Source organism: Phyllopteryx taeniolatus, chromosome 13, assembly GCF_024500385.1.
Source record: "Phyllopteryx taeniolatus isolate TA_2022b chromosome 13, UOR_Ptae_1.2, whole genome shotgun sequence".
Lineage (NCBI taxonomy): Eukaryota > Metazoa > Chordata > Actinopteri > Syngnathiformes > Syngnathidae > Phyllopteryx > Phyllopteryx taeniolatus.
The window spans coordinates 18982370-18998781 of NC_084514.1; the positions used below are offsets into that span (position 1 = coordinate 18982370).

Below are 16412 nucleotides of genomic sequence, written 5' to 3' on the forward strand. Positions count from 1 at the left end.
TAGTAGTGATATGAGTACCTCAAATTTCTTGAGTTCCTCCTTGGCTTCGGTGTACAAAACGCCAGAAGAATTGGGCAGAGCGGCCGTCCTCTCGGAAGCGGTCAGCCACTCCTCAAAGCGGGAAAAGTCCTCCAGGAATTTCTGCCACAAACGCCACGTTTCCTCAATCCTGCGTGACGACATGCCGTTTGGTTCAACATCAGAGGGAGGGGACTCCAGTCACATGACTTGACTCGAGTCAGACTGAAGTCGCTCATTTTAGGACTGGCTAAAACTCATAAAATACTTAATTTTGATTTGGAATTCATGAGACTCGACTTGACTTAGATTTGGACTACATGACTAAAAATCCTTGCCTGTTTATATTTGAAAACCTGCATTTAAAAGCTAGTGTGCCATTTGTTTTGTTTTGGAAAGAAATCTTTTTGGGAGTAGCGCATGCAACTGGATTTCATCTGGATTTAAGGATGATGCTTTTGGTGAATTTGTAAAATGGTTTGGAAGGTAAGATGTCCTACTTGAGTCTCCTTTCCATGGAGGAGGCGCAGATGCTCCTCCATCGGCGGTCCAGACTGCGCGTGGCCTGCTGGATGGAGTCGCACTCGCCGTCTGTGGCGCAGGCGTCGCAGTCGTGCAGCAGAACCTCGCACAGGTTCAGCACTGACGCCACGCCGGTGCTGTGCTTTTCGATGTCGCGCTGAAGCTCCTTTAAAAAAAAGTTGAGAGCTTAATTTAGACAAAAGTACCTTTTTAAGAGTAAGTAAGAGGAACAAAGTATTTGCACTTTGTTACTTCCCACCATTGCATTGTGATGATATAAAATGGATTCCTCCACTAACCTGCTGCAGTTCGAGTTTCCGCTGAATGTCTTGGAAGTCGCAGGCGTCGTAGGCGATGGGCTGGGACAGCTCGGTCTCGATGTGGGCCAGCCAGGTACGCAAGCTGCTCATGTTCTTGTCCAGCTGCTGCACGGCCACCAGGGTTTCTCTCAGCTTCTTCACCCTGCAGACAACAAAGTTTAAAACAACCTGGAGATGGGAGGTAATAGGGTTGGGCGATTCGGCAATTTTATCCATTCATTTGAGTTTGTCCGGACGACTTTCAGTTCAAAGTTTCTCCTCACTGATGTGCACTGTTTACACGAACAACATGGCTGCAAACAGAGAGGGGCTACTATCGAGGAGAAACAAGTTCTCTTGAGACTTTGGAAAGAAGAACTTAGGGAAACCTAACTCCTGAATCACAAGACAATGTCCAGGATGGACCAAAGCTACAGAAATAAGAAAGCACAAGTCTTGAATCTTAGATTAGCTCTCTTGGCAAGTGGAACAAGGTCGTTTTTCTTATAAATACACAATTGTTTGCTTAACTGTATTTCAAAGCTGTGCCCGGAGATGACGGTGACTATTGCGTCTCCTTACCTGGCGCCGATGAGGCCCAGGAGGTGCTGCCAGCGGTCGTTGACTTTGGTAAGCTTGTGTTGGATTTCGGCAGCCTTGCTCTGGTGGCTGGCCCGGCCCAGACGCTCTCCCAGCTGGTGGAGGTGCAGCTTGTTCTCCTCGGCCACGGTGATCTCCTCCTGGTAGTCCTAAGGACACCAAACCAAAGACATTCATTGCAAGAATTTTGTGGAAATTTTCTATAAAAATGCATATAGTATACTGGACCGGGGAGTACCAGGATTGCCATAGTCCATTTTTTTCCTGAAAGAGCTTATTATTTTAATGACTTCAATATAAAAAAATATGGCCTAACCCAAATGACATCATCTACTCCCAACTTCGAAGATAGCTCCCTTTGTTTGAAACTGGCCAAGTCAATTTCCAGACTTAAACCCTACAGAGCATGCATGTTACCTCCTTGCATGTTGACTTTTGCATTATTCTTTTGTGACACTTTTCATGTGTTAGTTTTGGGCGGATACACCCTTCAGTCTTCTCTGTACCAGGTCAAATACATGCTACATAGGGTTTAAGTCTGGAGAGTGACTTAGCGGGTCTCAAACAAAAAGGTGCCATCTCAAAATCAGGGCTGTCCAAACTATTTCCTCCGAGGGCCGCATACAGAAAAATCGAAGGATGGAAGGGCAGAAAGTAGAGGAAACATTTTTGCTTCTGAAACAGAATAATCTTTATCCACCAGTATGAACAGACATTTTGGAACCATTTTGGTTGTAAAGTTGTTGCTTTGCATCTTTGTATATCTGCAAAAGCTCAATATCCGTGACTCATCAAAAACAAGGTTTTATTCCCTAAAAAAGTATATTTAATATTATTGTAAACCACTAACATTATCCAGTTTGTACATTAACACACTGCTTGAATATGGGAAAATAAAAACTGATTCAATTCAAATGTTTTGCACATGAATCAAAATTGCATCTAAATAAATGCTTGAAAACAAACAGTTGTAAAAGATTAAATGCAAATGTTTTGTACTTAAAGTTAAATACAAGTGAACTGCACTCCACAAATGTAGTGCACTGGATTAAAAAAAAGCCATTATAACATCATGCACAGTTTTTATGTTTGAATGTTTTTACATCTCAAAAGTATTCGCTGTCTGTTGTGGTACTAGAGCGGCCCCAACTACAGAAGACAAATTCCTTGTGTGTTTTTGACATAGTTGGCAAATAAAGATGATTCTGATTTTGTTTAACCATTGAATTCAGTGATTCCTTGCGTAACACTGAAGAAAGCTCACGTACCATTAGTGGTAGACGTACTTCTATACAAAAACAATCTGATTATGATTATGATGCACGACAACTTTTTGCGCTACGTACTTTGCGCAGCCGCTCGATCATCTCCTCGATGCTGACGTCCCCGTTTTGCGACACCTTGCTCTCCATGCCGGTGAGCCACTCGCACAGCTCCTTGTACTTGTCAGCGAAGACGCTCCACTCGTTCAGCTTCTCGGCCACCTGCTGCCCGCGCAGGGATAGCTGCACATATGGAAAAGCGTCGACAAAGTGAAGCAACATGCAGCACATTCAGTGACACACAAGTGGTGAGAGTGCAAGTGCGTGGTTTTGTGTGTTTCCTGTCTTTCGGTTGGGCCAGCACAAACAGGATGCTGTGCACAAGGTTTCAGTGCAGCCACTTCGCAAAAGGAAATAGGGTGTTCATAAAGTCTCTTTAAATAACAAAAATACATACATAATAAAATCTATTGATGAGATATGTTCATCGTATTTATGTACTCGGTGGGTATCATTGACCGCCGTTCTAGTCCTTCCACATTTCTCCACCAATTCCAACTTCAAACTGTTCAGCTTATGCAACATGTAAATAACTATTTAATAACATTCCCAAAATCATCACGATTTCCCACATAAAGAGATAATTTAAACATTTACTGTACCTCCTCCTTCCACATTTCTTGACCGATTCCAAACATTCCAATTTCAAGTTTCACATTCTACATTTCCACAATTCAATGAATTCCACAGCATTTCAGTTCAGCTTAAGCTCGTCAGCATTCACACACAATTTCTACATAAGTTGCATTCTCTACTTGTCATTATTATCGCGACACGCGCATCCGTCACCTGGTGGCAGATTTCGTCCCACATGCGATGCAGCAGCTCGATGCGTTCCTGCAGCACACAAAGGTCCTCGGCACTGATGTAGCGCGACAGCGACTCCCGCAGGACGGTCAGGTGGGTCAAATCTCCAGTCCAGCCTTCAATGGCGCTCTCCAGGTCCTAGAAAAATGTGGACCCACCCTTGTGGCATAAGTCCGAACATGGAAAAACACTAAAAATCACAAAAAAAGATGGTATCTAGCGTGCCTTGCAGTGCATCTGCTGGTCCTGCAGGTCGTCGTGGTGATCGGGAAGAGGCTGAGAGAGTTGTCGTTTGAAGGCCCGAAGCTTCTCCAGAGATGCGCCGATACCTTTGTCACAGCGGTCCCAGTCCTGTCATCACACAATGCAAGCCGGAGACAAGTTTGGAACATTTCAAGTCCAATTTCCAACACTTATCCCTGCTTAAATAAGATGCCTTTTTTTTGTTCTGTACTTTGTTTTAAAATGTCTATTCCTTTTAAATTGTTTCAATCATATAAAGCACATTGAGTTCCTTGAAAACGGTTTGCTCCATTTTGACAGTGCAATGCCAATGGCTCAACAAACATTTTTTGGTTGCCTGAAAAGTGATGGCTTTCGAGATGCGAGGATTCTGCCTGATAAGACTCTGTATTTCTTTTCTGTGTACTGATTGGTAGTAAAAGAAGCTCCACCTTCAACAAGGTGCTGAGCTCCCTCCTCATTTCCTCCAGGGATCCGCTGGCTCGCTTCCAGCGTTGCTGGATGTCGGTCAGCTCGGCCTGCAGGGCCGCCTCGGCCCGGCCGTCGGCCGACAGCAGCAGTTGCCTGCCGGCCTCCACCGTCAGGATGTAGCTGCCCTGCTGTCGCTGCAGCACCTTCTCCTTCAGCTGGAGGAAGAAAGACAGAATCAAATCATCTGGAGAGCATTTGTTTCTTTAAGGCTAATGTTGTAAGTTGAGTTTGAAGCGTGATATTAAAGTTTTGGGGTCAATGAATCATTTTCCACTATTCGCGACAGGGCTCGGTCCCCAATTGTAATAGCTCACTGTAATTGCCTAGCCCAACAAAGTAGGGCCAAAGCTTGCGGCGCAAGAGTAAAATGTTCCAGTTAGCAACCTGAACGGCGTCCAGCATGGCGCGAGCTTGCTGCAGAGGAACTTCGGTCCCAGGCCGAAGACCCTCGGCCGGTCGGGAGACGTCCAGGAGCCACTTGCGCAGCTTGTCCACCATGTCCCGGTAGCGCTGCCACTGGCGGACCAGGCCGTCGATGATGCCGCGCCTCTGCTGGGCGCGTCGCACCACGCCCTGCCACTGGTTGCTCAGCAGGGCCAGCTTCAGATTGAACTCCTTCCTGCACAATCCAGGTGGGAGGACACGTGCTTAAGAATATTCAGGGGCGGGGAAACGTTTGATTCTTTGAAATGGAAGGATGGGCCATGTCATTTGTAGATGAGGTAAAATAAAAACATTAAAATGGAACAAAAATAACTCCGTTTTTTTTTAGTACTTATAATTAATTTAAGTGTACATATTTAACCAATTATTCAAAGAATAAAAAAATGTTACACGTATATGTATAAATTTTTGTTTTACTAATATTATTAATTTTATTATTTACAATTAATAAATTAACCATTTTTTTAATTAGATACATGCAAACATTTTTAATTAAATACTATTTTACAAAAAAAGTTCAAAATTAAAAAATAATACAGGACTGGGCCGGATACAAAAAGTGTTTATTTTTAATTCATTTAAATTTTATTTATTAACACATTATTCAACAAAAGGAAATGAACAAATGTATGTATGTATTTTTATTTTAATAATATTCCAAAATGTTTAGTTTGACAATACATAAAGTGACCAATTACTTAAAATGATAAATGTAAAAAAACCATTTTAATCAACCAATTTTAGGGAAAAAAAACTGCTAAATGAATGCAAAAAATATTACAGGATTGTGGATAATATAAATGCCCGGTAGGCCGAATTAAAGAATGAAGCGTGCCCAACTTTGCCCAACTTTGCTTTCCACCTACATTGTTGGCTAAATACAATGGATTAAAAGCCTGTAAAGTCTACCTGTCATCCACTTGACCCTGTTCCAGCATCTTTTGTCCGTCACTGATGATGGAGTGGAGGATCTGCTGGCGACTGAACATCTCGGCCTGGAATAACTGCAAGACAACAAAAGATTTAAAAAACCCGGAGAGATCTTTAGGGAGTCGGAGAAAGGCCTCAAACCTCGTGAGCCTTCTGCTGCTCCATCAAACTCTGGTAGTTGCCGGAGATTTCCACAGCCAGATTGTGCTCCGTCTGGACCAAGAACTCCATCCACGTCTCGCATTTCTCCAAGAAGGTCTGTTGCTGAAGCAGGAAGGACTGCAATTTGCTGCAGCAAAGGAAACCCACAAGTTTTTAGGCTCAAGTCTTAAACCTTGAGTTTCAAGCAAGTCCCAAGTTGCTGTGTCAAAAATCAATCAAGTCGAGTCGATCCCCTACTAAATTTCAAGCAAGTCGGGTCAAGGCACAACTTGGGTTAATCACGTCATAATTCCACTCATCCACTCTTGCTCAGTCATAACATATTTTGTGTCTATCCTTGACCACTGGTGGGGACCTTACAATACGTTCTAACTAGCGATGGTAGGCTATAAAATATTAGCTAACTTTATTACCTTGTGTTGGCGATCGTAGATCATTAATTGAGTCACGGGTTTCAGCCAAGCAAGTCCTAATTCCTAAACGTCATGTGACTGGAGTCCCCCGCCTCTGATGAGCTTCATACCTGAATCTCTCGGTGGTCTGCGCAGAGGCCGCCGACAAGTTCCTGTTCAGGTTCTGCATGCGTTTGATCTCAGAATCGTTAAGCGGTAGCCGGTAACCCAGCTCGTTGAGACGCTCCAATTCCGGCGCCATGCTGCTGAACTTCATCATCAGTCGCTGTCGAAAGACACGGAGGTTATGCCCGGACGTCCGCAGAAGTCGTTCCAAACTCTTAGTGCAAACCTTCAGCTCCTGCATGCGCTCCTGGATGAGGGTCAGGTCGGTGGAGCCGTTGGGATCTTGCACCCTCAGAGCCTCCTCGGCTTCGACTACCCAGCCCGCTAAAGCATCCAGCTGGTGGTTAAAGGTTTCATAGTCGTGGACGCCGGTCTGGAGGGGTGAGGAGACAATCACTGTAAGGTGTGCTAATTGGCTGCTAGAATTACTGTACTGGAATAGTCACAACAGTGTATGATGTACTGCTGGGCCTCACTGAGCTCAAGTAGTCATGTAAGGGTAGTCAAATAGTCATAAGATTACTTTGAAGATGCTGCTTATTGTTAGCCTTGCTGTGCTGAAGTCCTCAAAGCAATACTCTGACAATGATGAAGTAGTTACGGCAGTATATGTATATACAGTAGGCAGTATATGGTGCTATACCTCACCTAGCTCAAGTACACAAGTACATTAAGGACACTGGACAGTCACGACATTGCATAATATGCGGCTCGCTGCAAACCTTCTGTACCTGCAGCGTGACGAGTTGTCGGTTGAGCGCTTGCTCTACCGCCGCCAGCCGCTGAGAAAGCGCCAGGTGGTCCGACTGAATGGCGGAGGCGGCCGACGTGTCCACCTGCTGCTTCAGCTGATCTCCCAGCTCGTGGAGAACCTGCAGGGAGGCCTGCACCGGGACGTGGGAACGGAGAACCTCCTGACACAAAAACCACCGTGGAGATTTACGTTACAGAATAAGGGAGGGGTAAAACAATAACAACTCTCTATATCACAGATTTTCACTTATATTGGGTGGGTTTGGAACATATCCCCCGCAATAAATTGGGGTTGACTGTCAAGCCGAGTGTTGCACTCACGCCACAGTGTTGAATCCAAGTGGACACATGCTCATCTGCGATATCCTCGCCGCACGCCGTCTTGAGGAGTTGCTCGGCTTTCTCCTCCTGGTGCTGGATGCTGGTGCAACTCTGCTGGTGAAGATCCTTGTAACCTTGCCACAGTTGGGAGAGACCCTTGCTGCTCCTCAGACGCTCAGATATCTCCTCCAGGAGACCGGACCACCTGATGAGGACACAGAGCGGTTCAGGGCTGAGGTTAAGGAGCAAACATCCGGAAAAGGGCGCAACGTTCATCTGAGGTTGAGCGATGCTGCTCACTCTATTGAGGGTGCTAGTCAGCACTCTCGCAAAGCATTCTTCTTCAAACCTTCAGAGCTGGTTCCTGAATCTGAAGAGGGTTCTGGTCAGCGCTCCAGCGGAGCAATCGTAAAACTTTATGTGATGGTTCTGGTCCTCGTCCACTGAGACTAAGGCGGGTTCTCGCCAGCGCTCTAATTTTGCACACTTCCCCAAACGTTCAGAGATTGTTCTGGCCCTTGCCCACTGAGTCTAAACGGGGTTCTTGTCAGGGCTCCAACAAAGCACTATTCAAACTTTCATAGATGGTTCTGGTCCTTGTCGACTGAGTCTTACACCTTTTTCCACGGAGTCTAAGGAGAGTTCTAGACAGTGCTTTAGTAAGCTCTGGCTCTTGTCCTTGGAGTCAATGGAGCGTTCTAACAAGTGCTCTGGTAAAGCATTTTTCAAAGTTTCAGAGATGCTTTCTAGTCCTTGTCCACTGAGTCTACAGCCTATGTCTATTGAATCTAAAGAGTGCTATAGTCAGTGCTCTAGCAATGCACTCTTCTTCAAACTTTCCTAGCTGTTTCTAGCCCTTGTTTAGTAAGTCTATAGCCCTTGTCCACTGAATGTATAGGGGGTTCTAGTCAGCACTCTAGTAAAGCACTCGTCTTTGTTTCTGACTCATGTCCTCAAAGTCTAGAGAGTTCTAGTCAGCTCTATAACACTCTTCAAACCTTCGCAGCAGGTTTTGGTCCTTGTCCATCGAGTTTATAGCCCTTGTCCACTGAGCCTAAGGATGGTTCTAGGCAGTGCTCTTGTAAAGCAATCTTCTTCAAACATTTAGACATGGTTCAGTCTCTTGTCCTCTGAGTCTATATAGAGTTCTAGTCAGTGCTGTAGAAAAGCAATGTTCAAACTGTTAAAGATGGTTCCAGTCCTTGTCCACTGAGTCTAGAGGTGGTTCTTTTCTACGATTTAGTAAATCAGTGCTCTCTTGGCCTTAGGGATGGCAGAATCTTCCAATTCTACGTGAAAACATATTAGACACCTTGCGTTAGCGTCCTTGAGGGCATGATTGAGGGAGTCCGATACTGATGGGTGACACTCTTTCAGCAGTTGATGGGTCACAGCACCGAACCTCCTCAGACTGCTCTCTTGCTTCTCCAGTTCCTCTTGCAAACCCTGCACAGGCGACACAAAGATGAACAGATCCACTCATCACATTCAAGAAAAATGACCATCATACCTGCAGACTCTGCACCTGCTGCTGAACAGCCTCCAAGGAGCCAGTGAGGAGGCGGAAGCGTGACACGGAATACCGTCCTTCCATCAGGTAGCCATTAATCTCTTCTGATGCACGTTTGTACAAAGTCCACTGATCCAACACTGATGTCAGACTGATCTTAAGCTGCCCGATCTGGAAACATATATTTTGTTTAGTATGATTTATGAGATAAATAGTCAAGAAAACAAAAATTTAAGGAACATACGAGGTGGTCTAGGTTGGCCCAGGTGTGGTTGACACCTTGTAGCGTCTCCATGACAATAGCGCAGGCCTCGTCAGTTTTGTTCTGGACAAGAGCACAGCCCTGCTCCTCAACACGCTCCAGTTCTTTTTCTTTGTCCTTCACCAGCTCCTCCATTTCCTGAAAGGTTGATTTGGAATTTGAAAAGAGAAACTCCACCTCAAAGAGTTATGATTCCCAAGACAGATGACACGCGAGGTCTACCTGGCAGTCCTTCAGCGCATTCTGTACCGACATCAGGTCCTCAATCCTGTGTTTCCTCTTCAACCGGTCTTCTTGAGCTCCCATCCAGGACTTCAGGGCTTGAACGCTGGTCTCATACTCCTGCCACATCTGCAGCAAGCTCTCCAGGAACTGGATCTGCAAAACAAATCATCCACTTTATTTTTTGGCCCACGATGGAAGACCACTGTCCCCATTCCGCTTTCTCACCCGTTCATTGATACGGCCCTGCAGGATCTGCCACCGCCGATTCATGACGCCCAGACGCTCGGCAAAGTCTGTCTTGTCACTACGCTTGCTCTCCACGTCATGACCGCTGAGGTGCAGTACTGACTGGTTGACAAAGTCCACAGTTAGCTGCTTGCAGCTTAAATCCACCCTGAAACCCTGAGATATATATAAAAAAAAGAACCAGTGTAAATAACGCACTCTTAGGCAAGCTTCTCCATGTCACAAAGCTTTATCAGAAAACCACACATAGAATCAGGTTCTATGGATCTCAAGGAGAAATCCGATCTGAGACATGGAAAGAGGAGTTTCAGGACCCAAAGCAGGGAAACATTAGTGCTAAATCTCAAGACAATGTCCATGTTAGACCAATGGTACTGTATATGTTCTGTCCTAAATCTTAAAACAACGTCCGCCACGGACCAAAGTTACAGAAAGAGGCAACAGGTGAAGTCCTGAATCTTAGATTAGGTCCCTTGGCAAGGGGAACAAGAACATTTTTCTTTGTGCTTATAAAAACACGAATGTATGCTTTAATGAATTTCATCCTGATTCTTAGAACTACAACCCCAATTCCAATGAAGTTGGGACGTTGTGTTAAACATAAATAAAAACAGAATACAATAATTTGCAAATCATGTTCAACCTATATTTAATTGAATACACTACAAAGACGAGATATTTAATGTTCAAACTTTTAAACATGATTGTTTTTAGCAAATAATCATTAACTTGGAATTTTATGGCTATAACACGTTCCAAAAAAGCTGGGACAAGTGGCAAAAAAGACTGAGAAAGTTGAGGAATGCTCATCAAACACCTGTTTGGAACATCCCACAGGTGAACAGGCTCATTGGGAACAAGTGGGTACCATGATTGGGTAAAAAAGGAGCTTCCCCGAATTGCTCAGTCATTCACAAACAAAGATGGGGCGAGGTTCACCTCTATGTGAACAAGTGCGTGAGAAAATAGTCGAACAGATTAAGGACAATGTTCCTCAACGTACCATTGCAAGGAATTTAGGGATTTCATCATCTGCGGTACATAATATCATCAAAAGGTTCAGAGAATCTGGAGAAATCACTGCATGTAAGCGGCAAGGCCGAAAACCGACATTGAATGCCCGTGACCTTCGATCCCTCAGGCGGCACTGCATCAAAAACCAACATCAATATGTAAAGGATATCACCACGTGGGCTCAGGAACACTTCAGAAAACCAATGTCAGTAAATACAGTTCGGCGCTACATCCGTAAGTGCAACTTGAAACTCTACTATGCAAAGCAAAAGCCATTTATCAACAACACCCAGAAACACCGCCGGCTTCTCTGGGCCCAAGCTCATCTAAGATGGACTGATGCAAAGTGGAAAAGTGTTCTGTGGTCCGACGAGTCTACATTTCAAATTGTTTTGGGAAATTGTGGACGTCGTGTCCTCCGGGCCGAAGAGGAAAAGAACCATCAGTCCATTATGGACGCAAAGTTCAAAAGCCAGCATCTGTGATGGTATGGGGCTGTGTTAGTGCCAATGGCATGGGTAACTTACATATCTGTGAAGGCACCATTAATGCTGGTGCCAATGCTAATGACATAAAGGTTTTGGAGAAACATATGCTGCCATCCAAGCATCGTCTTTTTCATGGATGCCCTTGCTTATTTCAGCAAGACAATGTCAAACCACATTCTCCACTTGTTACAACGGCGTGGCTTCGTAGTAAAAGAGTCCGGGTACTAGACTGGCCTGCCTGCAGTCCAGACCTGTCTCCCATTGAAAATGTGTGGCGCATTACGAAGCGTAAAATACGACAACGGAGACCCCGGACTGTTGAACAGCTGAAGCTGTACATCAAGCAAGAATGGGAAAGAATTCCACCTACAAAGCTTCAACAATTAGTGTCCTCAGTTCACAAACATTTATTGAATGTTGTTAAAAGAAAACACAGTAACACAGTGGTAAACATGAGCCTGTCCCAGCTTTTTTGGAATGTGTTGCAGCCATAAAATTCTAAGTTCATGATTATTTGCTAAAAACAATAAAGGTTATCAGTTTGAACATTAAATATCTTGTCTTTGTAGTGTATTCAATTAAATATGGGTCGAACATGATTTGCAAATCATTGTATTCTGTTTTTATTTATGTTTAACACAACGCCCCAACTTCATTGGAATTGGGCTTGTAATATTGTGGTCTTTTGTACTTAGTTTTCACAGTGTTTGATGACTGCACATGTTGCCTGGTACCAAGTTGCAAATAAAGTGAATCACCCTTCTAAAAACATCTCGCCTGTTCATTGAGCTGAGTGTCAGCCACCACTAGACTTAAGAGCAACCATCACTGCCAGATTGATCCATGAAATGCAGGTGATTACCTTGTATTTCTGCAAGTAGTCCTGAATCACATGTGATCCCACGGCACTCTTGAGGTTTTCTTCATCCTCCTCGATGACATTCTCCATCAGCGATATCCAGTTAAACAGCTCTGAGATAGCGTGGCGGGAGGCCAGCTTCTCCATTTGGATCTGAGGACAAATGGAGATTGTTGGACCAGGATGTCAACAGTCAAAATATAGTGGTACCTTGACTTATGTTTAATTGGTTAGCTCATAACTTAATTTGCTCAGATTTCAAATCAATATTCCCCATTAAAATGTTAAATGCCAGCAACCAAAGAACTACAACCGCGACAATTATTTTTGTGACGTGTTTTAAATAAAGAAAAATATTTGAAGCTTGCTCGTAACTAAAATTTTGGCTCGCAAGACAAACCAAAGAAATCAACCAAGCGACAGCTCGTAACTCACAAAACTTGGAAGTCAAGGTTGCACTGTAGTCTGGAAGTGGGTGTAAATGTAGGGCAAAGATACCTGATGCAGTTTTTCCTGCACCACTGGAATGCGTGTGAACAGTTCACTCCACCGATTGTCAATGCGAGCCAAATCTGAGCGCAGCGCCACCGTGTCCACCTTCTTCAACCTCAGGAGCTGGTTGCCCTCAGAGACCACAGAGCACTTCAGGCCAGACTTGCTCTCTGCTTCCTTGGAAAACTCCTGAGATAGAGCCAAATCAACCGATAAGCCATCAAAGACATGAGGACGATGTGGTGATCTGCGGCCTCACCAGAAAAGCAGAGAGGTGCTCTCTGACTGTTTCCAACTCCTGCGGCACCGAGACCGCTTGCGTGTGCCAGAATTCCAGACGCTCCAGAGCAGACTGAAACCATTCACTAAGCTCTCCGCACTGTCTCTGATACCTGGAGGGGGGAATGACAACGATACCGAACATTTAGAATCTGTAGGTCATGCTTTCTCAAAGTTTTTTCAAAGTTCCTGACCTTGTCCAGTGTTTGAGGATGGCCTCCAGACGCTGCAGTTCCTTGTTGACCTTGCTGGTGTTGTCCAGCCAGTGTTCGCCCAGACCTGCCAGTTGATTCTCCAGGGCGGGACAGCAGACGGAAACCAGGAGACGTTTGCCTTCAGCCAGCACCTGGTGCAGCTTGTGTTGGTGCTCCGTCAGCTTCCCCTTCAGACCCTTTGGACACGGTGGAAGAGAAACTAAAGTCACACTACTGCAAAGGTGGTAAAAGTACTCGTAATCTGTACTTCAGTAGAACTACAGACACTTGTGTAGAAAGTCATAATAATAAATTGCTGCAAAACTAAAGCTGCGTTGCTAAGAATTGGAGTAGATGGATTGTGTTTCTGTCACACTATCGCTGTTGTACCTGATACAGTGAAATCCGGTCCAACAGTTTCTCTTCCGTCTCCTCCACTAATCCCACCGCAGGAATACTTTCCTCAACAACCTCCAACTGGCCAACCATGCTGTGATAATCCTGCAGCAAGCGGCGCCAAGTCTGACAAACAGAATAAAAAGTGTCATATGCAGAAACGTCTTTTCAACAGGATTTTGTTGGGGAGGAGTGGCTTGACTCACCTCCAGAATTCCCTCCAGCGCCACACCTTTACTGTGTGCCTGCTGGAGGATGCTCTGAGCCTGGTTTAGTGTCTCCTCCAGAACTCGTCTCTCTTTAGGAAGCATCAGGCCGCAAATTTTGCCATAGTACATCTCAGTTAAAATCATATGCGACTCCAGACCCTGGAAGAACTCCTACAAGACATCAAGACAAACAAGGATTTTGAGCGGAACACCTCTCTAAACTCCTAATCCTGTTGATTAAACACAAGATACAGCATTAGTAATTTTTCGGTATTTTCTCAAAAATGAGCGAGAACAACCTGAAGAGGATCCTCACTGCTTCCCAGAAGTCATCCATTTGTGTACACATATGGCAAAAACGCAGTAATTGCGATTTGATTATACCTGTAAACGTGTGTTTTGGCTGCGAACTATCTTTGTGTAGGAGTTTGTGTCCAATTTTTGGTCAGCACAAAAACAGTGAGTAGGTATGTGCTTCAGCGAATAGTGGAGGATAGGTTTTCCCCAAAAATCTGAAATCAGCTATCTCAAATCAGAAGCCAAAAATTAGAAATAAGAAAAAAAATCCAAATCAGTGAATAAACAAATTTGCAAAGGCCGAACTGTAAATATGCCGGTGGTTAACCGTCTCGGCTGTACGATTCGTGTCACTGTTGTGAATCTGACCTTATGTTTGTCCAGCTGATTCTGGACTTCCTCCGCCGAGCCAACGATGATTCGCTGATCGGCAGCCATCTTGCCCTTGCCTGTGTCCACCAGGTCGGTGAGGTCCTGCAGGGCGCGCTCGTACTGCAGCTTCAGCGCCACGTTTTGCTTCAGCCCGCTGCGCCGAGACCCCACAGTCATTGCCAGCTCCTCGTAGCCATCCTGACAATAAACAACAGTGGTACCTTGACTTACGAGTGCTCCAATTTACAGGTTTTTTGAATTACGAGGTGTGGCTTGGACGATATTTTTGCTTTGTGTTGTTAGCGTTGGCTACGTAAGGCTATAAAGGGACACAGACTGGATTAGTTAACTATTTAATCTTGGCGGGGGTGTGCCATTTCTTCCATCTAACCTGAAGCTTCAGTATTTTGTCTGTTGAGATCTGATCCGCTTGCAGCGCGACTCCTCTGCTTTTCAATTCCGTGATCTTCTGTTCAAATTCCTTCAGGTTGTCTTCTGTGCTGGCAATGATCTGTATAAAAACAAAAAAAATTAGTGATCAGTACAGGCTGAGGAAAGTGATTGAGTACACATGTGGACACTAGAGTTTCTACTACCTGGAGCTGCTCTGAGGCCGGTCTGTCCATGGCTTCAGCTAGTACTTGCAGGACCTGGCACTTGGTCTCCATTAAAGTACTCTGGAGATGCTGCAGTTCAGTCTGTGTTCCATATAAAGCCAATACATACAGCCTTTAGACTCAAGTTTACAAATTATAATAAGATATATGTGTGCATGTTTGGATAATAGTGCCTTTTAGAGAACACAGGGATACCGTACAAATAAAAAGCAAATTATAGACCAAAAAAAAAATGTTAAGAGCACAAGAACATCAATGTAAATAAGAGTTTAGGGGTAGCATGACATTCTGAACAGATGTTAGATATGGCTTGGAAGAGGGAAATGGACAATGTCTGACAGGTATGGGTGCAGGATAGAGAGGTAGACCTGGATGTCATCAGCGTAGCAGTGGAAGTGGATGTTAGTGATGGGAATGAGATGTGTGATGAAAAGGTGGTGCCCCGAGACAGAGCCCCGGGGCACACCTGTGGTAATTGGAGACAGGTGGGAAGAGAATGATTTAAGTTGAATGAACTGATAAATGAATGGATAAGTACCAACCTGGTAGGCAGTGAGTTGGTGAGTCCTGGTTCTCATGTGGTCACAGCTTTGACTAAGAGCACTGCCCAGAGCTCCCAGTCTCTCTTTCAGGCAGTCCAGATTGTCCTCCAGCAAGGCCCGCTCCTCTTGCCTCAATCCGGAAGACGCAGCTAGCAAAGTCTGGCTGAGTGCTACCTCCCGTGCCATGCCATGAAGATCACACTCCAACCTCTGCAGACAAAGCCAGAAGTAGTAGTACGTCTGCTTATCCGGGGTCGGGCCATGGGGGCAGCAGCCTAAGCAACGAAGCCCAGACTTCCCTCTGCTCAGCCCCTTTGTCCAGCTCTTCCAGGGGATTTGAGGCGTTCCCAGGCAAGCCAGGAGACAAGTGCCTGGTTTATTAAGAACCCAAAAAGCGGGTGCCAAATTTCATGTCCACGCTTACTGATTGCACACACTGTTGGAGGGTGTGTTGTGCATATTTTACTAAGATTGCAATTGGCACGTGGTGGACACTGCCCTTCTTAAATGAGTGTTTTGTGCTTAAGGTAGCTTTGATGATTTTTACCACAGAAAATTGGAGAGAGCACTGCAAGTGCAAAATTAAGTTTAAAGTAATGGAATTAGAAGAGTTAGTGGAAGAGGCAATATTACTGAGTTACTGAAAGAAATCGATTGCGCTTATAATTTTGAGGATGCCAGGAAACGAATAAAACCAGAGTTTTCTTTGATTTAACTTTTCCCGTGTGCACTGGAATTGGTTGTATCAGCCCATTCTGCCTAACATTGCCTTTAAAACGCTGGGCAGCACAATAAAAAAATGCCAGAGGCTAGAACCAATAGCACAGAAATGACCCAGACACGAGAGAATGCAGAGTTGAAAGGAAAGTATTGTCATACATGATCTGCCATGACTCCTTCTTGTGACTGCCTCAAAGTCAGCACTTAGATCATTCAGAAGCTCCAAAATTACATTACTGAATAGATGATGTCTCAATAATTTTTGTTTCTGTCATTACAA

General features: G+C 44.7%; 1 protein-coding gene across 15 annotated transcripts in view; it reads right to left on the reverse strand.

The window, feature by feature from the left end:
* The window catches only part of syne1b (spectrin repeat containing, nuclear envelope 1b), a 103260-nt gene that overhangs the window by 17344 nt on the left and 69504 nt on the right, over positions 1–16412 (reverse strand). For all 15 annotated transcript variants that reach the window (XR_009791578.1, XM_061795788.1, XM_061795794.1 and 12 more), the window contains 30 exons: positions 15413–15622; positions 14850–14951; positions 14645–14764; positions 14251–14451; positions 13582–13755; positions 13370–13501; positions 12980–13176; positions 12766–12898; positions 12513–12695; positions 12018–12167; positions 9633–9809; positions 9405–9560; positions 9165–9320; positions 8921–9091; positions 8723–8856; positions 7411–7615; positions 7068–7250; positions 6563–6709; positions 6342–6496; positions 5798–5945; positions 5636–5730; positions 4667–4901; positions 4243–4437; positions 3794–3919; positions 3551–3706; positions 2786–2944; positions 1422–1588; positions 840–1002; positions 519–706; positions 19–169 (listed from right to left, as the gene is read on the reverse strand). Coding sequence is in view for 14 of the 15 variants with exons in the window: in XM_061795788.1 (XP_061651772.1) it covers positions 19–169; positions 519–706; positions 840–1002; positions 1422–1588; positions 2786–2944; positions 3551–3706; positions 3794–3919; positions 4243–4437; positions 4667–4901; positions 5636–5730; positions 5798–5945; positions 6342–6496; positions 6563–6709; positions 7068–7250; positions 7411–7615; positions 8723–8856; positions 8921–9091; positions 9165–9320; positions 9405–9560; positions 9633–9809; positions 12018–12167; positions 12513–12695; positions 12766–12898; positions 12980–13176; positions 13370–13501; positions 13582–13755; positions 14251–14451; positions 14645–14764; positions 14850–14951; positions 15413–15622 (4869 nt within the window). In the remaining variant the exon portion in view is untranslated. The remainder of the gene's footprint in view (positions 1–18; positions 170–518; positions 707–839; positions 1003–1421; positions 1589–2785; positions 2945–3550; positions 3707–3793; positions 3920–4242; positions 4438–4666; positions 4902–5635; positions 5731–5797; positions 5946–6341; positions 6497–6562; positions 6710–7067; positions 7251–7410; positions 7616–8722; positions 8857–8920; positions 9092–9164; positions 9321–9404; positions 9561–9632; positions 9810–12017; positions 12168–12512; positions 12696–12765; positions 12899–12979; positions 13177–13369; positions 13502–13581; positions 13756–14250; positions 14452–14644; positions 14765–14849; positions 14952–15412; positions 15623–16412) is intronic.